At 39.0% G+C, this 23,528-nt stretch overlaps 1 protein-coding gene across 2 annotated transcripts in view; it reads left to right on the top strand.

The window, feature by feature from the left end:
- The window catches only part of tet1 (tet methylcytosine dioxygenase 1), a 53,188-nt gene that overhangs the window by 15,798 nt on the left and 13,862 nt on the right, over positions 1–23,528 (top strand). For both annotated transcript variants that reach the window (XM_088635394.1, XM_088635393.1), the window contains exons 3-7: positions 12,649–12,699; positions 17,598–19,905; positions 20,608–20,698; positions 22,571–22,664; positions 23,008–23,216. In XM_088635394.1, the coding sequence (XP_088491520.1) occupies positions 12,649–12,699; positions 17,598–19,905; positions 20,608–20,698; positions 22,571–22,664; positions 23,008–23,216 (2,753 nt within the window). The remainder of the gene's footprint in view (positions 1–12,648; positions 12,700–17,597; positions 19,906–20,607; positions 20,699–22,570; positions 22,665–23,007; positions 23,217–23,528) is intronic.

Below are 23,528 nucleotides of genomic sequence, written 5' to 3'. Positions count from 1 at the left end.
ATAATAATAATAATATTAATAATAATAATAATTGCTTACACTTATATAGCGCTTTTCTGGACACTCCAGTCAAAGCGCTTTATAGGCAATGGGGACTCCCCTCCACCACTACCAATGTGCAGCATCCACCTAGATGATGCAACAGCAGCCATAGCGTACCAGAGCGCTCACCACACACCAGCTATCAGTGGGGAGGAGAATAGAGTGATGAAGCCAATTCATAGATGGGGATTATTAGGAGGCCATGATTGGAAAGGGCCTATGGGAAATTTGGCCAGGACATTGGTGTAACACCGCTACTCTTTTCGAGAAATACACTGGGATTTTTAATGACCACAGAAAGTCAGGACCGCAATTTTATGTATCATCCGAAGGAGGGTGCTTTTTTTTCTTCCACTTCCAGCAGCAACCTTAGTTTTTCCCAGGATGTCTCCCATTCAGGTGCTGGCCAGGCTCACACCTGTGGAGCTTCAGCGTGTTGCCAGTTGTGAGCTGTAGGGCGATATGGCTGCTGGCCATATCATATAGAATAGCTGGCTTCCCATATTACGGGACAGAAGCTGAAGTTACAAATGAAAAAATATGAGCTGGACAGAACAAAGTGTTGTCTGAATCCCAGAGTTGAAGAAGGATACATTTTACACCACAGCCCAGTCCAGTTTTATTGACATAATACTGTACTTTATTATAACTAGAAAAACAGAACCATTTCTACACCTGGATACTCATCAGATCAATCCAGAACTCCCATCCTTTTGCTACACATAGACATTTTGAGGTCTGCTGCATGAAAACCCCTTCTTCCTTCCAAATGTGGGCTTAAATTCTATGGTTTTTGAGGGTCTGGAAAGTTGCGAAGATTTACCAGGTTATTTGAGGATGGTTCAGCAAACAATGATTTAGAGTCTCTTAAAGAAAAGGAACAGAAGCCAAGCTGTGTGTAGTGCCAGACCAAGATTCCAGGAACAGTGCCACGGACTCCTAAGTTTGGTTATTTTAAAATAAAACTCTGCTGAACAGAAACACTGGAAAAGCTTTGATTAAGAAAGAAACAGGTGCTTCTGTATTGGCTCCAGAAAGAGATATTTTATGGAAAATAGACATTTTTCCCCTTAATAAAGTCTTTTCCTTTCTCTGTTAGAGAACTTTTATGTGAAATGGAAGGGTACATGCTCATCAGTGGCCATTATGCAAGGAACTCAACACTAGTAGTTTGTTCCAAAGATGCATTTATTATTCGAATGTAAATGGTAAAGCAAACCAAGTACTATTATTTCCTTATATTAAAAGGCAGTTACATTTGTATTCAAAAGATTTAAACCAAATCATTCTACATATACAGTGGGTGGACAAAATAATAGGAACACCTAATAAAAAATGACTATTTTGAAGTAGCTAAATCGCAATTAAAAAGGTTTCTACTCGCGTTTCATATTAATTTCAGTACTAATTACTAATATGTTTCCACTATAAAAGTTGTCTTAAAATCAACACTTTAATATTTAAGTTCTAAAGCAACATGAGAGATCTAACAGATTTTGAAGGAGGTCACATAGTTGATATCCAAAGTGGTGATGCGTCAGTCAGAAACAGCAAAATGATTTAGTGTGTCAAGGGGAACCGTGTCAAAAATAATGACGGCATAAAACAAACAAGGGAAAACAGCATCAGGGAAGAGGAACAGTGGTTGCAAATCGAAGATCACTGACAGGGATAGACAGACAGTTCACAGGATAGCTGCTAAATATCACAAAACAATGGCCTGAACAAATCCCACAGGACTGAATCTATACTTCTGTGACCCAGTCTCAACAAAAACTGAATGTCATGAGCTTCACAAAGCTGGTATTTATTATAGGGCTGCCATTCAGAAACCAGTGTGCAGCGATGCATAGCCCTGTGTAGGGAGTGTGAAGCCTGGAGGTCTGAGCATGGAAGAAAGTAATATGGTCTAATGAGTTGTCTTTTACTCTTTTTCCTACATGGGTGGGTTTATGTGTGAGGAAAGCAAAAGGAAGCCTTCAACCCGCCTTACCTGTTCCCAGCTCATACCCATGGGGATGGATCTGTTATGGTTTGAGTGCCATCTCGTGGGAGTCATTGGGTCCGATATTTACACGATTATTATTAATACAAAACAGTCTTTGGCAACCAGGTGCACTGTACAGTGCAAACTTCAAGATATTGCGCGACGTTAACTCCCCCATACACACTGCAAAACGAATCCAAGAGTGGTGTCATGTGCTGTATACCAGGATGAAGTCACACACTTTCCATAGCATGCCCAGTCACCAGATCTAAATATCACTGAAAGATCACTGAATATCACTTTATGGGAATTTCTGGAATGTTGAAATGTAGAGTAGATTACCACCTCCTTCGGCTCTCAATGAACTGGACAGTTTCCTTTTTGAAGAACGATGCATTATCCCGCTGGAAACAGTTCACATCTTGTATAACAGTATTCCAAGAAGGACTGAAGCTGTTCTGAATGCAAAGGGTGTCCCAACTCTTTATTATTTATAATAACAATAAACATTTCTATTTTGGAAAGGAACAGGTCATAGGTTTATTCCATCTGAAAAGAGAAGAAAGAAGACACAACGTTTCGGCCCTGGCGCCTTCTTCAGGTGTCACTTCTCTCTTCTCTTTTCAGCATGGAATAAACCTATGACCTGTTCCTTTGCAGCCTACACATGCTGACGGAGCTACCCACCTAAACATTTATATTTAGTTTGTTGTTTCCTTTATTTTGTCTTCCCTGTGTATATGTGCTGTGTACATGAGTATGGATCGCTGGTGCTCATTTTAACATTTGCCAGGGCTTTTACGGCATGTACAGGTGGTAGACAAAGCAATGGATGCAATTCTGACAAATGGGAGTGAGGTCACGTGTGCTACCAATCTTAAGATATTCAGGAACGTTGTTTGAGACCACGTTTTCCATCTCCATCAACCAGGAGTGAGCTAATTGACTTTTCCATTGAAGAATGGTGCCACATCCCTCCTGCAGAATTCCAGGTGCTGGTTGACTCTATACCACAGCACTTATAGGCTGTACTAGCCATGCAGGTGGCCCAACTCCCTGTTAGGTGACTCAACAATGGTGTTTTCATTCTTTTGTCCACTATTCTCATCTGGGAGTATATTATTTTGGATTATTTTTTATTTTATTGCTGCTTAATTAAGGGTGAATTTACTAACATCTGAAGCACAAAAAGCTTTTCTAATGGAGTCACTTAACTGAAAAAAAAAATATTTAAATGGTCATTGGCACACATTTGTTCTCACACTGGACCCACTGCCATGAATTCATCGGTCCTAATGAACTGGCAAGAAAACACAAACTATACAGGTGTTAGTCTGGAGCCATTCTTTTCTCAGATAATGTTTGTAATTCAGTGATATTTCCATCTGCAAACCAAATCACATTTGGCTCTAGTTTCGCTTTCAGAGCTCTGGTCTCAAGAGTTACATCTGGTTCTCATCAGAAATCTCTCATTTTGAACCTGTGTGTTTTGCAAATTGAAATGGATATCTTAAAAAAAAAGATTTACTTGAATATATGTAGTTTGCAAAGAGGAACACAACATTACTTTCCCCTGCTGCTGCAGAAGAAACTCTGTATATGGCCTCACATAGTTTCTGTTTATGTATACATTCTGCTACTTTCTCCTGACTCTGCAGTTCAAGTCACACAAACTTGAGCAAGCTGTTTCCTGGGAAAACCTGGGCCTCCAGGATTTCAGCTGCCACAAAACAGTTGGAAGGAGTGGTCTGTGTTGGAATTGAGGATGTAGGACTGACTCAAGGCTTGGCTTCTTTGTGCCCTGACTCTGCATAAGGCAGATAAAAGAAAACTTAAGTAAAAAGTAGAGGGGCATGTTACTGTTGCCTTTCTAGAGATGTGTAAGCGGTTCATCCAGCAGAGACCTTTGGCGCACACTTTCTGTCCTGTAGTCCAGACATCACTTGTTCACGACTGGGCTGTCATTATCTGACTGTGACTGAAATTCACCAAGCAGCACACAGTTGGCCAAGTGCCCCTGGACTGGAGTGGTCTTGACTTGGGGAGAGGTATTCTTGGGTTGCCATGCAACAGCAACGCCTGGGACATGCTTGCTCCCTGTGAGCTTGCAGAGCTGTCAGTGAGACTTTGCTGAACAATGTCGAGTCTGCTGAAGACACCAGGTGATGGGAGTGTAATGATGAAGCACATGGCTCTGACCGTTTTGGACAGAAGGATGCGTAATCCTCATTCTTCCTCTACTGGAACGAGTTGAGTTGATAAGTTACTGCTGGATATGATGAGAAATAAAGTTGTCTGTTCTTAACGTTTAATACAGTGAATGTGACAGCCTAGAAGAGAGTTGTTCAATACTGTTAGTTCACTGCCTGCTTAGCATCGTAAAACACCCAATTTGTAGAGCTCTGGAGTTCTAACTGTGGCCTTTAAATCAGATTTTCAGATGATCATATAGATTTGTTTTGAATGACAGGAGTTTTATTGTGAAACGAAAGCAAATAAAATGAAGGAGAATATTATATGAATGATGATTCTTTATTTGGGGGATGTTGGCAAGAGAAATGTAACGGGGAGTGCTTTGAATTTGCATGGCTATGTGACAAAACAGAATGCCTGAAACAGTTGACCAGAGCATGTGCAACACATAAAGCAGGCCCTCTTTTGAAGTTCACTTAGAAGGGCCTCTGAAAAGAAGCAGCAATGCAGTGAATAATGAAAACAGTCTCAGATATGCACTGGCTCATATTACCGCTTGCAGAGGTTTTTGTTTTTGTTGCCTTTGTACAGGAAGGTGAAGCTGTCGTTTGCTTACAATTACAGACAGCTTTGTTGAGTTTGCACCAGATGCCTGGCGTGTGTCAGAGATGTGGTCAAAGCCCAGAGTGTTGTGCTCCACAGGCCAGTAGTCTGAATGCTATTGGCGGATTTCAGGTGAAACAGATCAGTGTGGGTCAACGTTGTGGACGCCAACGTGGCCAGCTCATGTCATGAGTAAGACAAGGTAGGCTTTTCAGTACTTTAACAAATGAGACATTTTTCAGTCCAGATATTTGGTCTGTTAGTTGTGTGAACTGACAGGACTCAGTTATTGTTGAAGGAGGTATGAGCAATATTTTTCTCCCACTCTCAGTGTACGAATCTCTAGAAAAAGTACATAGTTCTTAATGCTTCATGTACATGAAGTACATTTTTAGCACAATGGGGAACATTGTGAGTATGTACAGTATGTGGGATGTATTCATCTGAAGAGCTTTTTTATGATGGTCTTAACTTGTACTGTGTACAAGCAAGTTAAATTCCTTTTAACTTAGTTTGTTCCTCACATTTTACAAGATCTTGTTGGCAGAATTTCTCTTAACATCTTGGATCTAACAAGGGCAGAGGTTCTGTACTTCACTGGTGCATGATGCAGCAACATGCATTAATAAATCTGAAGTGTGCCTGAGAATTATACTTGGAAAGCATGTGAGGTTTCAAATGGGATTTCATTAATTTAAGAATGTGCGTAATAAAATGGATTATGATAGATTATCATAATCTATTTAAGCATTGATAACCCGGGTTTCCAGCCTCATGCCAGTGATACATCATGCAGCTGACCCAGGAAAATGGAGAAGAGGCCCTATGCTTTATTCATGCAAAAAACTAACCACCCTGCTGAGTTTCCACCTGTCGTTTTTCCTCATAATACAGCAACACAGTAGATCAGTAAACTGGCACATGCTGAAGTCTAAATTTGTCTGGATGCTAATTTTAGATCCATAGGCAGTTAAATGTTTCTGCTTGAATTTCAAACATGAAAAATTAGTTATTTGCTAATGCAGTAAATTTCGTGTGGCAGAAATTACGATATGAAGGCTGGTCTCCTTTCCTGTTTCGAAAAGCAGAACCAAATCAAATGACTCATGTACATTGTTGGAGAATCACATTTTGATGCTTTTTTAGAAAGCTCCTAATTAAGGAAAACTATAGAAATGCTTGTTGTTAGTTGAAAAACAGGACTAATGAAATGGATAAAGATGGAATTTCAATGTTATGTCTGTAACTCTTAATGGAGGTGGATTTATATCAGTCTAAATTCTCATCATCAAGCGACAATTAGATTTAATTACTGCTCCTGCAGACTGACAAGATGAACATAGTTTACATTTAAAACCATAAGACCACTCATGTTCATGTGTGAACATGAGAATTAGCTCTTTACAGCTCATTGCTAATTAAACTGCACAATATACTACAATTTTCAAATCAAAACTGTGGAAGTATTCAAGACTTTTCTTCCCCTGCAGCTTTTACAATATTTGAAGGCAGGCTGGTGCAAGTCTGTTTTTACAAGGTACCCATGAGCTGCTGGGCCAATATCAGAAGCCACTTGTATTTAAGAAAACATAGCAATGTCATAGCTAGTATCCAGAACAGAGCATTGTACTGTGAAAGTGCTTCTTTTTATTAATATATAGTAATTCATTACAGGAGTTGGTTCAAATATGCTGATTGGTAAAGTAGGCATCTTCTTAAAAGAGACTAGTTTACACATTTACATTTTTAATAGTAGACATCGATATGAGTCCATTTCAGAAAATGAGTGCAATACCAGTTTCTATCTGATAAGTACTTCTCAGATAAAAATGCTTCCGTTTCAGGTAGGAGATGGTGATTTCACAGAAAAAAAAACAGCTTAAAGCAGTAAGGCCAAAAAAACTCTGCTTTTCTCCTCTAGAATGGAACAGTTAAGTTACGTGTTGTTTACTGCTAATCAAAGCATTTCATTTCTCTTAGAAACTTGCTTCAAATCAAAGTGCATACATCTGCAAACTGTTTGCTTTATATCACAGGAGTCCAGATATATTCTTGCTTTCCCCGATACAGTCAAAACTCTTTCCAAAAAGCAGCTAGCATGTCAACAACATTTTCTGTAACATTTTGTTTTACACTCCTGAGCCTACATCACATATTGCACTTCTGGTTGAAGCCCATCTTTCTTGATGGTGGCATGGTTTGAGGTTCCTGATCCACTGGCTTTGGTTGAAAATTCATTGACAGATTGCGGAGTGGGATTGATAATGCTTTATCTGGATTTGGCCAATGATCACAGGACTGAGCGTTTCATTAAATCATAGACTCGTGAGACATTATCCAAGCAGGCGGTTAGGCAAGTTGCTAAGGGTCAGAGGGAAACAGCATTGCCTGCTCTTTTGCACTCTTCGTCCTGCTGTGTTGCTGGGCTGTATCTGTTCTACAGCACAGACAGATGTGATCTGGGGAATTGCAGCAGAGTTGCACTTGTTGCTAGCTGAGAGTACTGTGCCTTAACAACTGTAGGTGTGGCCAGGGAAACACGAAAACACACTGCTGACAGAGCTCAGGGCTTGCACTTCTGGGGGTCTTTTCTCACATCTTTTCTTTCCTCCATCATCCATGTCTTTCCCAAACCTTTGGAAAGGAGAGCACCATTGACTTTTTTAAAACTTTTTTAGTGCATCTGGCCTTTTGAAATGGAATGAGAAAGGTGCATTAATAAAGACCAGTCTGAAAAACCTATTTGAAACACCAGGAAATACATAAACAATCTAGCTTGAAAAAGAGGCTGCGATCTTGGTATTGACACTCGGAACTGCAAACAGAAGGGGAGCTCTTCACTTTCTCTGAGGTCAGGACAGGTCTACAGTCAAAAGACGGGTCTTCAATGACCCAGGGTAACCTCGTTCTCCAGGGGACTGACTTCCCAGACTTTGTGCTGTAAGTGATTTGTGCTTTGTAGTTTGTTTTTGAGTCTGTATGCAGTAGCACCTCTGTTAATTCAATCACTTAGTTAAGTGCTTCCTAAAGTTTTACACCTGAAAGTAAGTTTGTAACGTACCAAACTTTTCATGACACACCAGATGATGTTAAGATGAACTGCACCAATATTGTAAGAAATAACATTTTTTTAACTGAAACATGCAATGCAATTTAAATGAGAAATAAATGGCTTCACTTTTTGACTAGAAATTTGACGTGAAATATAGGCTTGTTTCAGTGAGCATTGCAGATTTAATATTTGGTTCAGGGCTGAGAGGGACTACAGAAACCCCTGATCTGCACTTTTTAAAACCTGATCTCTTCTGATTCCGCAGCACACCAGCGTAGTACTGCGTCACACAGGAAAGCGCCGAATTAATGTTCATAAACTGGTCTGTCAGGTTGAGTTGTTTTCTTTAGGAATTGCTTTAACATGTCAGCATATCAGTGATACGATATGTGACTACACTGTTAGTAATGCCTTAAGTGCTGTTTTTTTTAAGTGTCGCTGTACTCGTTTAGAACTGGTTGTACCAGCAGAAGAAAAAAATAAATGAGCGAGTACCATAATTACTCTGCAGTAGTGTTGTACATGTTTATTTCATGCTTTAAATAAAAAACTTTATTCTGTAATTGTTATATGAAGTTAATTTTGCTGAACATCAGTGAAGATTGTATTATTATATCCCCCACACATGGTCAAAAGAATTGCATTAACAGTCTTTAATTCCTTCACATTACCAAAAATGCAAAAATCTGCTGTTGTGAAAAGACATTTTTCAAGGACTGTATGTTTCCACTCTAATTCTCTACAATATGATCAAGTTACTGGGGTTTCATACTCAACAGAAGCAAAACCGTCGAGTAGCTAATTGTGTAATAAGACGGTGTATGTGAGCAAGAACTGAAAATATAAAGTTCTGCTACAGTGCGGGCAGAGAAGCACAAGTTGTTCGCTTCACAAGCCTTTTGTTTCCTCTTTGAGGTGAGTTGTGTACACTCTGTTAGAGACTGTTGACACAAAGCATGACAGAAAGCTGCAGCGTGCCGATTTTGATCTCGGTCAAACGAACTTGCCTCACGGGGAACTCGAGGCTGGGTACATTGAATGAGAGCGGCGTGCTGCTGTTGTCCTGATTTGAAAGCCGTGGAAGGTGAATCGTGCCTCCGGAGTCGGCGGATCTTCAGCTGCACCTATAAAATCCTGTGTAGCGGCAGGAGCGGGACATGGCGCGCGTGAATGCGGGGGCGGGCGAGTGTGAATAGAGGTCGTGATTTCAGAGCTTGAGTCGGCAAACGTCGGGGGATCTTGAGGGTTGTCGTTTTACGTAGAGCTGAGTGAGCTAGAGAAGAGGGAGAGGGAGGCGAGCCAAATCACTACACAGCTGAAGGTTAACCCTTTAAGGGCTGTCGGGGCTGCCAGTGATCTTGCTACCCTGAAAGATCTCCTGTACTGGAAGTGCTGATTTTTCCTAGACTAAACATGTGAATGTAAAACATTTTTTTTTTGGGGGGGGGGAGAATTTAAAATTAACTTGCACTTTCTGTTAATTGCAGCTGCTCATCAGATCGGGAATGTTGTTTCTTAACACTTGTTCTTTGTTAGTCATCACATAGGCTGTACTTTTACTGAGTCTTGACTTGTTTTTTTGTTGTTGTTGCTTTTTGTAGTGGAAGTCTTTATTAAGATCTGCAGTATTATTCTGAAGCCATGTCAAATTTCAGTCCTTAGCCAAGTTAGTGTAGTTTAACACCTTAGGTGAATTTTCATGGTTATTTAACAGATTTATTTCACTTAAAGAGTACCCAGCTTATTTTCTGAAGTTATAAATGTAACAAAATCAGGTAAGGTAGGATGGTCTTGTTTTTACAGTTTCAAGGCTGAAACAATAACACTCTGATAACCATATTTTTCAATATTGAATGCCATAGATGCTTAGTGGTACATGCTTCTCCTGCTGAGTGTGTCTCTCCTGTCTTCAGATTAAGAGGATCTCCCTTATTTAGCAGGTAATGCAATATATGCATTTAAATAAAGTCTGAAACAAAGGGCTACAGTCTACAATAATAAATTATTTCAATAACAAGGTTCCCTCAACCTTAAATTAAAATCTAGAGACAGGATACGCTGTACCTGTTACAGTATATGTTCTCAACAGTGTTGTTAGAATAAACTCCTGGATTCAAGTCTGATGATGGGCTTCCTAACTATGTGTGTTTAAAAGCAGCCAGTTCAGGCAGTTGATTGTGTATAAGACACACCCATGGTCTTATTATAATTGCACATAGAGGGATGACAAAATACATACTTGACAGTACATTCAGCTCATGTCAGACAGCACCTTGGTTTGTAGGACAGCCTGTTGTAAGCTTGCAAAACATGCAATTTATTTAATCAGAATCGGCATGCAAATGTAGACCAAATGTTGAATACTTATGCATGTCAGGTAAATTTTATTCATTTATTCTGATACCCTCTGGTTCTATAAATTCGTTCTACTTTTTCCTTGTTACACTTGCACTCTGTGTGTTTGCCATGAGTAGTAGTTTCCTAAAGTATATCCTGGATGGCGAGACAGACATAACTACAGTTCGATTTTGAGCAGCAAACAAACCTCAGCTCAAATGCCCTTGTTGGTTGCAGAGCGTCTTGCTGCTGCCACAGGTTTAAGGAGCATGGTAGAAGGGCTGTCTGGATGGTGTAGTGCATAACAGAGTTTGAAAACGGCAGTAATATGGAATCCGACATGCTGACAGCTGGAGGTAGCTCACTGCTGTCCTCACATGACCTTCAGCACCACATGTTTAGCTTTAGTATTACAGCATGCGGAATTTAATTAAAAACCCCTCAGTTGGCTTTTTTTTTGTTAAAAAAAAAACAGCATGGCATTTTGCTGCAGAACTCCAGTATGCCTTCAATAGGCAAGGAGTTAGTTTTGAGCTTCTGAAAAAATCCCAGAGGGCAAGGGAGAGCTCCACAACATCTCCTGTGTTTCCACATCTATCGCTGCCATTAATAAAAAAACAGGGCTGTTTACTCCACTCACTTTTCTTTGTGATGGGGAAATAAAATTCCCAGAGAAACCAAGTCATCACAGTAGCAGACCTGGGAGGTTCTTAGGGATTTCATAGCATTAAAAATAATTTGTTTTTTTATTAAAAGGCTTGCATTTTTGCAAAAGAGGTCACACTCTTCCCTGTTCCTTTCGGCAAGATAAATGTTGCCTTAAAGTTTCATCAGCCATCTTCATCACACTAACATTGACAGGTATTAAGCTTGTGTTGCGGTAATCACAGGTTGTCTTGATCCTGCCGTAGTCTAATCACAAATGGGAAACGTTTCTTAAAAGTTTTCAAAGTGCTGGGGAATACTGCTGGTGTTTGAAGGGTCTAGTTTTAGTTATAACACAGTCATCATCACAGTGAAATGTCTGATAAAATATGGTAGTTTTTAATTCTCTGTGGCACAGTTCCCTTATCAAATCCATCATTTGTCTTATGCCCAAAATATTTGAGGTTCTTACCAGCCTCTCATTGAGTCATACAAAATCTGTGTAAACTGTAGGAATTATAGTCTGGTTTCATACATTTTTCTGTTATGTATGGGATCATTTTACAGACTAATCACATCAATCCATGGCCAAGCTTTAATATGGGAATTTACGTCTTTGAATACAGAAATCCTGGTTAAAGTGATGCTCCTCTCAAGTATGTCCTAGAAGTTGTTTTATGAATGTCAGATTAAATGTTAAATAAGCGATGGGGTCAAGTGTTTTAACGAGGACATTCTGTTTTGTTCTGGCAAGATTCGAAAATGTCTGAATTCAGTTTTGTTGATGTGGGTGTAAACCTTCCCATGAATGCCTGTTAATTCAGAACTTGAAGACTTAATCAGCAAGGTCGTGTTTATCCAGGGCAGCAGATCCCCGTGTGGAGGTCTTGACCTAACAAGGTGGCACTGAATGGGTCACTGAAGGAAATATTATTTTTAACTAGCTGGAGTCTTGCATTTTTAAAAGAACTTCTGTCCTGATAATTGTGCAGTTTCTTTTCTAAATACTTATTTAAAACGTAATTTCAGTGCATGACCATGTATTGTAAGTGTTGAGTTGATTTATAGACTTGTTGAGCTAGGTTTAGGCATTCTGTATGATCACAATAAAGATATACAGACATTGAAACTTTCTTAGGGCTTTTCATGTCCCATGGATTGTACGTGAATGTCGGTGAACAAGTCATATGCTTTATTTCTTTGAAAACTGAAAGTTTGAAAACGGAAAAAAAAGAACCAGACAGGATTTTTCACTCTGGATTTGAAGTCTGGCGTCGTGTCTGCGTGAGAGTGTCAGCTCCAGTCCAGGCTTCTGCAGTCTCCATGTCACAGATTGTATCTCTCCCTCGTGCGTAGTTGTAGAGTAAAAGCCCACATAGGGGATCCTTTGTTTAGGAGGGTCTAGGCATGGAAGATAATTTACAAGCCGCTAAACTCTTCACGCTATTGGCTGCTCTGGCCTTGGCTGCTTCTGCGAAAAGGCATGCCCAGCACGTCTGCAGCACCAGCAGCCAGCAACTGCTCTCCAGCGCTATGATAATGATACCAAAGGCTCTCTGAAGAATGAGGTACTGTAGCCAGTTATTCTTTTGAAGCTGAAGGAAGCAAGATGGCTACCTTATAGGATATGTTGCCCATAATTGAGGGTTTCCTTTTGGGGAAAAGAAAGGTAAAACAACAGTTATTTTCAATTTGCTTGAATTGTGAAAATCATTTAGGTTTTCCTCAATTCTGTTTGAGCCTATTTTATTGTATTAGGATCCTAATATGTTCTCATGTCTTGTCGCAGGTGGGGAGCAAGGATACAACCAAACCACAGAGAAAAACGCGAGTTTCCAAGGTAACGGATGCCTAATTTTACATCTTTAGTCATGCCATTGGTTCATAGAGTGCTTTACTGTGTTCATAATGGTAAGATAAAGAAGGTGTAAGCACCTGCTTTTGTTAATGGAAATGAAATAAAGAACATCTGAATATGGGGAGACACATTTTATGTCTGTGGTATTATTAGAAATGTGCTCTTGTGAGATACTATTTTCAGTTGTTGTTTTATTTGGTTCAGTGCAGTCTGGAGCTGAAACAGGAAAGGTAAGCTCTGTGAATGAAAACACACAGGACTTCAGAGAAATGCACTTGAATCAGGAAGGAAGTTTTTTTTTTCTTCTAGCTTTAAAAAGCTCAGCCTCACAATATTATCGTACCTGACAGTTTGCACAATTTTTTATGCTTTGAAGTTTGTAAGTCCTTTTATTTTAAAAGAAAAAGTATAGACAATTCAAATAAAAGCAACTGATATTCTTAATTTAAAACAAATGCATGAAAGGAAAGAAGGATTTAGGCATCTTCAGATTTACTGGCTTTTTTTAAATACAGTAACTTGTAAATTCAGAGAAGAAGGGAGGTTTGGCAGCATTAAACTAATTCACATATTGTAAAGAGCATGTGATGTTTGATTGAGTTTTTTAACTGTTGTAGTTTTTCTCTAGGTGCACTTCGTTTCTGCCACTTTGGCCAAAGACATACTGGCTAACTTAGCTGTTGTCCTTAAATTTGTCCCTGTGTGTGTGCACCCTGTGATGTCCTGGTGTCCTGTTCAGAGTGTAGACCTCCTTATGCCCTATGCTGCCTAGTTAGGCTCTGAGTTATTATTGTGCTAATCAGGAATAAAAGACTTTCTAGTCATAGAGAGTCGTTAAAGTAATGGCTTTTAAATTTTTAGATGCACTGTTCTTGAAATGAAGTAATGTTTACGAGGAAAACTAACTCAAATCTGTAAGTGCTGAAACAGAAACAGCACATCTCCACGTTTTCTGTTCAGGCCACCTGTTGTATTTTCCAGTAGAGACAAGAGCAGTTCCGTGTGATTACTGTATGGATTTTCATACATTTAGAGATAAGTACTCTGCAACGAAATAGCTTCCTTCTGCAGGCCAACATCTAAGTGAAAGATTCATAAGATGTTGATTAAAAAAGCATCTTATCTCTGTTGGTAAAGTTGAAGCTAATGTGAATGACCATTACAAGAGACAAAATCTACAGATCTCCTGTCATAGACTCAGTCACAACAGAGCGCACCTGCTTCAGGAATGCATACTTCAAAACTGTTAATATGGTGGATTACTAAGTTATAAGTGTTCTAAAAAATCTTGTTTTATGCAAACATTAAAACTTGAACTGTAAGCTAGCTACATATATACTTCTTTGTTTTGTGCAGATCATGTCTGTTGTATAAGGAAAGGAAATGCTCATTTGTTCTTGGTCTGGAAATCTAGCAACTGCCTAATCAGTATATAAATACAGTATCTGCTGCCTCCTGCCTGGGCAGTGCTGTTTTGATCAGCAAGACACAGAACACCAATGGCCACTGGCCAGTATTGAAGACGCCGGAATCTGTTCTGATGTCAATAGTATTAACCTACGAAGTCGGTGAGCTGTTCCTTGAGTGATAGTTACTGTTCTGCTTCCTCAAAACCACCCACCTTGAGAATATGTATGTACACTGAGCATCAGAAGAAACAGAACTGGGACACTCTATGCATTTGTGTTCTTAGAAAAATAAAGTTTATGGATTTGGACATTTGGACATAAGTGATGCTGAGCACCTTTTGAATGTCAAGCCTGGTTAAAATCTGGTACGTGCTTGTCCAATGTTTACAATGAGACAGAGTCACATAAGACAGTATCAACAACCTGGTGCAAATCATGTGACACAGAATTCCAGCTTGTATTGTTTCGGACAGGGGCCACACATGCTACAAGTCTGTGCATTGTTTTTTCCATTATATCATTTTTTTATAGTTACTGTGAAATTTGTTGCCATTCCAGATGGATGCTTTTAATGCTCAGTAAACATAAATAACCTTGATTGTACTGGTGTGTTTTTATTTTTTTGCCATTTATATTTGAGACCTAAGGGGGTCTCAACTGCTTTGTATACAGTAACCACTAGACCAGAAGTGCACTATACATGTTGTAATACGTGCTGAAAATCCTTGGTAAGGTAATGTAACTCATAACAGCTATAATTTCTACTTCAAAGAGTTTTCACAGACAACTGGGATGGACTAAAGCGTTCAAATTGTCTCAGAAGTCAAGGAGCTGAATAATTACAAGGGATTTTCAAGAGTCATAGACAGGTCTGCAGGTCTGCGCATAGGGAAACAATATCTAGCTATTGAGTGTGCATGTAATATCATAGTTAAGCTCCGCAAAAACTCTCTTTTCTCAGTGGTCTACAAAGCATCATGCACATAAATATTGATAGAATGACCTATGAGACACATAGACTAGATGACAAAAGTGCAGGCTAGACTTAAATGCAGGAAATACCCATTCAACAACACCCTTCTTTACCTTAATCTTTTTGCTAACTAAAATAGCACTCTGTGTGCTTAGCCAGTGATGATATGGAGCGCATTGCTTGTGATTGTTAAATACTAAATGCAAAAGTTATTTTACCAACTGGAACATCCACTTTAAATGTCCCAGTTTTATTTTTACTTGTGTAAGTAATGAATGTGGAAGAGTTTTTTTTATCTTGCTTGTCTTTGTGAATAGAAGAATTGCAACACCTTGTTGTTTTGAAAGAAAACAGTTTGGAGTGTGAGTTGGCCGGTCCTTGTAATCACTGTTTAGCAGCAGTTGCATTAATTTACAATTGGAATCTGTGTTTTCAAGAAACCTGGTGAGGGAAAATAGTGCTGGCAACCAGTCTGACTGCAGGCTCCAGTTTGAAGAGAAGACCTGTGTGATAGTTCTGTTGTGCATAGAAATGGGGAGAACCAGGGTATTTAGCCATGGCTTAATTACTTAGTTACTGATACAAATGGATGTCTGACACACATGTTACACTGGAACCTTCAGGGCACAGCTCTATAGTTTAACATCTGATTACCACAATGATTATATACTTTGCAGACTTTGTTTTGTGGACTTTTGTGGTAATTGTTGGAATAGTATTTTGTATGGCAGATGTGATTTCAAACTATATGTCTGACTCTATTTGGTAATATTTATTTTACTATGCATTATACCACAAAAACCACAAGGCTTATAAAAAAAGTCATATTTGTTGTTGCCATAGTCATATTAGTATATGGTTTTGTAATTAAGTGTAATATGAGTTTTTATTTTAGTAACATAAGGCTTCTAATTTTGTTAGAGTAAATATAGTGCAGACAGCTTAGTTCTGGGGATATTGCTGTTAAACCATACAATAGTCCATATTGCAGTGTCACAGAAATTAAAATGATTATTTCGATTTTAACTACTACTTTTACCCCAGGATAAAGAGCAAATACATCAACAGCTGCTTCTGGTGATGCACATAAAAGATTTTGTGTGATTATTTTCTTATGCTGTTCAAATGTAATGAAAGCCACAAGAAAAAAAAAACACTTTCCAACCATGATTTATTTTAAGTATTGAACACTAGGTTCATTGTTCATTGGGACTTAATGCTCTGTGGTGCTTTCCTATGTCATTTCTTTTAATATGTCTCAGCTGAAATGAGATTGTGCTGGAGATCAACAATTAATTTTGTTGATTAAGCTCTACAATACAGAGAACTCAAACTGTTGATACTATTGCAAGTTTATATGAAAGACAAACAAAATTGAACTATAGTTGAATCGTCATTATAGCACAACATAAATTTCATGATTTGCACTCAAAAGACAACTTAGGTTTTTACTCTTAAAATGCCTAGAATCCTTCTTAAATCTAAAAATGGAGAATATATTTGAATGGACTATTTTATTAGAATGACTGTGTCATAAAAAGCAAAAATAGTTTTCTTTTTATATAATAGTAATAGTAAACATGGCAGTTTTCTATTAACACGTCTGTGGTGTTTCAGTAGTGTACATGTCTCTTCTCATCTTTGGTTTGAGGCTTCCTCTGTGTGTGTAATTAGAGCACTGCTAGAAATGGCGAGAACAGAAAAACCACATCTTTTTCTCTAAGCATTCGACAGCTTATTCTGAACTTCCCAGTGCTGTTTTTTTTTTTTATTAAGAACATCAAAAAAAGTTGCAAATTAGTCAATATCATTTGGCCCTTCTTGCTTGTTTGGTATTTTGGTAGCTGCATGACCACTGTTTTTGACACTGACTTCTTGACTGGCGCATTCTTTTCAACAAAATGGTTCCTCACCATGTTGTAGATATCGACACCTTTGATTGTTGTTTTAAGAGACAACAATGTCAAAACCCCCCTCTTTGATGGTGAAGTCTTCATACGTTGTATGAAAAAAACATCAGCTGAGCAATATCACTTGAGTCTACTGATTAATCTAACTGAATTGAGAACCATTGACAAGCACCTATATCCTGCTCCAGCTACTCCTGGAGCAGGACCAGTTAACGTAATATTAACAGTGTTTTTTAGAATCATATTATGAGTTACTCATTGACAGGTGGTAAGCGAGGTGTTGGCAACCCTTGGTTATCAACAAACATGCAGTAAAATAACTCCTCTGCTGCAGGCTACTTCCTGTCTGTTGCACAGACAAATTCAAACACAAATCTGAATAATTTCAATGAATCTTTGACTCTCGGTGTGTCCATATAACTGCAGAGAGACAATCTGCTTTGTAGAGTTATTTTGTTGCTTCTACAGTGCAAATCAAAACACTACATACATAATGTTTTTAATGATGATGGTGTTCTTGCATTGATGACGATGGTGATCTTGCCTGCTTTTTGCTCACTTTTGTTTTCATGTTTTGTTGATCTAAAGGTTGAGTCGTATGGACATTCAGTAAATGGCACAAAGTCAAGTCAGATGGAAGAATCCTTTTCTATGCAAGAGGAGGATCTCGCCTTGCAGATTTACCCCATCTCACCAGTGGTCAAAGAAGAGCAGGACGCACACCCCATTCTGGAAAAGGAGCAGGTGGGAGACAGTGCACAGCAACCTTCTCACCTCTGTGATTCTGGGGACAATCCCGAAAACTGGAACCACAATGGAGAAAGAAAAACAAGTTGTCTGGAATCTCCACCTAACTTCCAAGAATCTTTCCCATGGCACTCCAGAAACAGCCCTAAATCCAAGGCTGAGTCACTCTTGGAAGATACTGTGCCACTAAAAAAGATTAAGCTAGAGGAGAACTGTGTGGGAATTCATCATCAGATCTCTTTAGCACAGTTAGAAAGCGATGGAGACTATGAGGATGGATTAACCACTTTGGCTGCTGTTGTTTGCTACTCAATATCTAAAAGGCAGGCAGTAAGTGACGGTATTACAAAACCCATCTCCCCATTTTCAAGAAATGAGACTTGCAAACTAGAGGAAACAGAGGTCACCACAGATGATGCTTGTTCTACAAGTGGTGCTACAAACGGTGCTACAAGTCTAGAAAACATAGATGCCTCCTTTTGCAGAAACTCTTTGGTGCTCTCTCATCCAAGTCTCCAATCATTGGTTGAGAAAAGAAACATAAGCATTGAACAGGCCATAGCTATCGAGGCTCTGACGGAGCTTTCAGTAATTCCACTGCAAAACCTTGCACAAACCGCTGAAACCTGTCATAGCCCAGAGGTAAGTACACCTCCACCAGGCAAAGCTGAACTTCCAAATGACAAGAATTCAGCATCAGGCTCTTGCCTAAGAGACACCCTCACAGTCAGTTCACTGCAGCATGAGAATGCCACTCTTCCTGCTTTACTGCATAATCAAGGCAGCATTAATAATTCTCAAACCTTATTGTCAACAGGCAAACTTTCCTTACAGGATCTTTTAGAAGCCAGTTCTTTAACAGATAAGATCCAAACTCATGTAAGTCCTGAAAAACAGTGTTCTTACATTGAACAAAGCCTCAATTTCCACAGAGACCACACGATATTTAGAAAACAAGGGTTAGATGGTCGAGGTGCCCCCTTTGAAGGACATAAGCAATCCCCTTGTTCAGATGGGTCTCTCCTACCTAATAAAAGGGTCAGGAATAAGGATGAGGAAGATGTGGCAGCTCAGCTGGCCCAGCTTGCATTCATTATTGAATCAAGTCACAAAAAAGGCCAAGTGAATTCCTCAGGAGTCGATGAAACTTCCACTGCCCAGCTGGCCCCGCACGCTCCCCAGGGATTCCCCCTTCAGCCCATCAAGAACAATCATCACTCACTGCTGCAAGGCCTGAGCACGTCTCCACTGAAGAAGACCAGAACACCACCTTCCAAGCAGAGAACTAAAAAAGCACAGTTGCAAAAGCTTGAAGACGCCAACGGACACCTTTGGGGACAGTCACCCGCAAATCATGTTGGACATTTTCCCAAAAGAGGTGCAAACACCAAGGCACCCCAAAGAACCAAAGTCCAAAAGGTGTTCCCACAAAGACAAATGGTGCAGAACCACAAATCACCCCTGTTTCCTCCACAGACTCAAATAGACCTGAAAAGTTATCTTGCAGAGGTGTCTCAGGACAAACAGGCTCTTATTTACCAGAATAATCCTCAAGATGGTGTTAAGTCTGAACTTTTAGAACATAATTCTCTTTTACAGTCTGTTTCTTGTAAAAACTCTGGGCTTCCACCTTCAAATGACTCCTCTGAACTTCATCCTGATTGGAACACTGATGGGCATTTAATACAGAAAAGTGAACACCTGGAAGGTTCACTGAGGCAAAAAACAGAATGTGACTCAAATACTCAGGTAGCTCAATCATTAGATGGGCAGCAACATGGTGCTAATTTAGACACAGGCTCTGCTAAGGTCCAATTCTATGTTCAAGCCTCTCAAGACAGAAATGAACCTCCAAGCAGCAAAATATATTCCAACGAATCAAAAATCAGCTCTCTAGGTCAGCTGCCACCTGCCTCAACAGCGGAGGGATGTATCAAGATAGAAACATCCGGTTCTGTTACTGTCCTTTCCACATCAAATCTGAACTCCAGTGGTGTAGAACCCAACTTCAATGGGGAATCAACGCCAACCAAAAACACTTTAAACAGCTTTCTTGAGTCTCCTCTTAACTTCTTGGACACCCCAACCAAAAATCTGATTGACACACCTTCCAAAAAAGGATCGGACTTTCCAACTTGTGATTGTGTGGGTAAGTGAAAAGGCTGTAATGAGTTTGTTATTCAAACATTGTTAAATGCCACATTAAGGCCTTCAAAATATCTGTTTAGAAGGATGGATTTCTAATAGATAGTAATGTCCTGACTTAACCTGACTATTCATACAGCGTGTATATTTTTAACAAGTTGTGCTGTTTTAATTACCTTATATACTCCCAAACAACATATTTCTGCTTCTACAACATTTTTAACTATAAATATTATAGCCTTTAAAGCATTCATATACAGCAAAAAGTAAATGTATGGTGATGGATAAGATTTACATTCTGTTGAAAAATGTTTTTGTAAAGCTAGATAAAAACATTTTGCTGCAAGACAGATGAAGAACACATTAGCAGACAGAATGCACTGGTACCTGTTGAATGGAACCAGTATGTACCAATTGTGATTGAGTAAAGTAATGGAAAATATGTTGATGCTGCTGAAGTTCTTCCATTCAGTCTAATGCACATTCCAGGTGCTCTAGTAATCATCTCCAATCCATAGAAAAAATGTACTTCTCAGATGTCAAAATATATCCTGATTTGTTTTTGAAAACATTTTAATACTGTATGTAACCATAAGTGGTAACATCTAAATAAGTGAAGCAAAAAAACATTTGATGTTTTCTGAAATGATAAATTCCTTTCTCTGCCTGTGGGCAATTAAATAAATATGTACACTTTTCTGGCTAGAACAAATTATAGAGAAAGAGGAAGGACCATACTACACACATCTTGGATCAGGACCAAGTGTTTCTGCAGTGCGGGAGATGATGGAAAACAGGTAGGCCTGCATATATTTTATTAGTGTGAGAGAAGTTTAGGAAGTAAGAGTGCTTCTGTGTGTTCTGTTTATACACCAGAGACCTTGGTGGAGACTTAATGAAAAAACAGCCCCGGACCAGTTGGGGATTTCTTTAGCATATGTTCGTGTTGTTGTGGAAGACTCACTTTTTTGCGCAGTGTCATGCAAATAAATAGTACAGCTGGTACAGACCGATATGTAAATTAGCCACGCGGAGAAAACTGTCTCCTGCGGTTTTCTTGCACTAATGGCTGGCGTGTAGGCCAAAACTCATTGGGAAAATACATCATAATTGAATTTGGATTTTAAGGCAATCTTACTGCTTTGGAGAATACACTACTTACCCTCTTCTTGACTGGTGGCAACAGATATATTTTAGAATAAATAACGTGAATGGATTCTGCCCATGGTCCACACCTTGCAGGCAGTGCAGTCTTCTGTGTTCTGTTTGTACTGGCCAGTGAAGGGAGATTGCTGTGTGGCAGCTGTGTCACTGTGCTCTCTTGAGCCTCCTGGTGTATTTCTTTTCTTCTGGTGACAAAGTGGGCTGGATGTGATAACATGCCACCATTCACAAATGAAGCTTCAAGGCACTTCAAGAAAGCTCAGATTTAAATGTCATTGAAATTGCCGATAAGCATTTTGCCTTAATGAGGACGGATTGAACTTTTGACCCAGTCACGTAAAGTGGACTTTTGTTCATTTTTTTCACAGTGAATTAGAGCTTCAGAGCTTTTGAAATGTTATTAGGAATTATGTGGTTTATTAAGTGCAATATTAGTATTGAAAAAAGCAAAACATTGAACATTTTAATGTAAAGAAAATTATGGATGTACATGTTTTTAAAAATTGTTAAGATTCCACAGAAAAACAAAGATTTTTTTTCTTTACCGTACCCTTTCAAGTAAATGTATTTTTTTGACTCATTACAGTCAAATTATTATTAGACAAAACATAGAACAATCTATTCATTAGATTTTGGTTTAAAAGTTTTAAAGTTACTAAAACAGCTTGCAACAATCTGGGAGGGGATTAAAATTACATTCCTCAAATATTACATAATTACGTAAAATACAGAATCATTCTTCAAAATCAAATTCTGTCGGCTGCATGCTATTATCTACTGTTTCAGTCCATATAGTCAGGGAATACAGAGCATAACACAGCACGTGTTGGAGCAGAGACACAATAAAGGAGCAAACAGGGAAGAAACCTGTATCTCATCAAATAAAAGGATACTATTCAGGCCTAATTCACTCAACAGAAGCTAAACGAATGGTAAAATATTTCCATACGCAAAATAATACATCACTAAATAATGAGAGCTTACTTAACCTGAAGGATAATTTCGCTGAAGTGTAAGACAACGGTCCCTTATTAAAAGTCTGGACTCCATTGGTCTAAGTGCTCAGATTACTTCTTGCTCTAAAAGGGAATTAAAATAATTAACTGAGAATTTGTCTAGGCTGAATTTAGATTTAGCACCAGTGTTTGGCCATTTAGATCTTTGGCCATTGTTACTGCCTCAAGTGAAACAATTAGCCAATGATACTGTTTATGCAAATAACAAATGCACATTATTTTTTCCTATTAGAATGGAGTGTTTTTGATGGATTTTTTTTTTATGTGGCTACAGCCTAAAATGAAACGGTATCTTGAAAAAATACTAGTGGCAATAATAATAATAATAATAATAATAATAATAATAATAATAATAATAATAATAATAATTTCAAGCATCGTGCTTATCTGTATTTTAGATGTTACCATGTCACGGTTTGGTTCAAATTCCCATGTACTCTGTGTATGCCTGGTTTAAGTATAGTGAAATCTTGCCTTCCGCTGTTGCAGGTATGGGGAGAAAGGGAAAGCGGTGCGTGTTGAAGTGGTGGTCTACACCGGAAAGGAAGGAAAGAGCTCCCAAGGTTGTCCAATAGCAAAATGGGTAGGTGACAGCAAAAGAGGAAGATCTGAGTTCCAGTGTTTTATTATATTAATTTGTTTTCATCCACTACAAATGACCTGATCGACGGAAAGAAATTCCAGAAAAAATAAGAAACTTGGCAATACCAACACCTGTTCAGTCAGAAAAACAAAGAATGATGGTCTCACACTGCTATGAGTGGTATAAGGGTCTTGTACTTAAAGATCTAAACCTGCTCTGATTTGTGTACCATTGTATGGGTTACAAGTGTCTTCTTAAACTGAAAGCCAATGAAATGTAAAAGATGTGCTGGACAATTTGTGACTTTGTCAATTGCTAAGCTGAGTGTTGTGACACAATCCAGGTGATCCGGCGTGCCAGCGTGGAAGAGAAGCTGCTCTGCCTGGTGAGAAAGCGAGCAGGTCACTGCTGTCAGAATGCTGTGGTGGTCATCCTCATCCTGGCTTGGGAAGGGATCCCGCGTATAGTAGCAGACACTCTGTACCAGGAGCTTACCGAGACGCTCTGCAAGTATGGTTCACCAACCAGCCGGAGATGTGCTCTAAATGAAGAGTGAGTACCGGTTTCCTGCCGGCATTTCCCTGGTCAGCTCAAAATGCACTTTCTTGTTGCCATGTCAGCAGAAAGCATACCGCAATGATGGCTTAATGGCTTGCTGTACTTCTAGGAACACGTAACATAGGCGACAGTATTTGTTTCCCATCTTATTCCACATTGCTGAATGAACACGACTAAATTTGTGCTTGGTGTACTGCATGAACTTTTTTCAAAAAATGGTGAAGAATTGTTAAAGAGGTGTAATAATTTGGATGAGTAGACTTATGTCCTGTTCCTTGAATACTTTTGCTCTTAATCCAAGCCTTT

Source organism: Lepisosteus platostomus, chromosome 6 (genome assembly GCF_059453375.1).
Source record: "Lepisosteus platostomus isolate fLepPlt1 chromosome 6, fLepPlt1.hap1, whole genome shotgun sequence".
Classification (NCBI taxonomy): Eukaryota; Metazoa; Chordata; class Actinopteri; order Semionotiformes; family Lepisosteidae; genus Lepisosteus; species Lepisosteus platostomus.
This window is presented reverse-complemented; position numbering and strand designations above follow the sequence as displayed.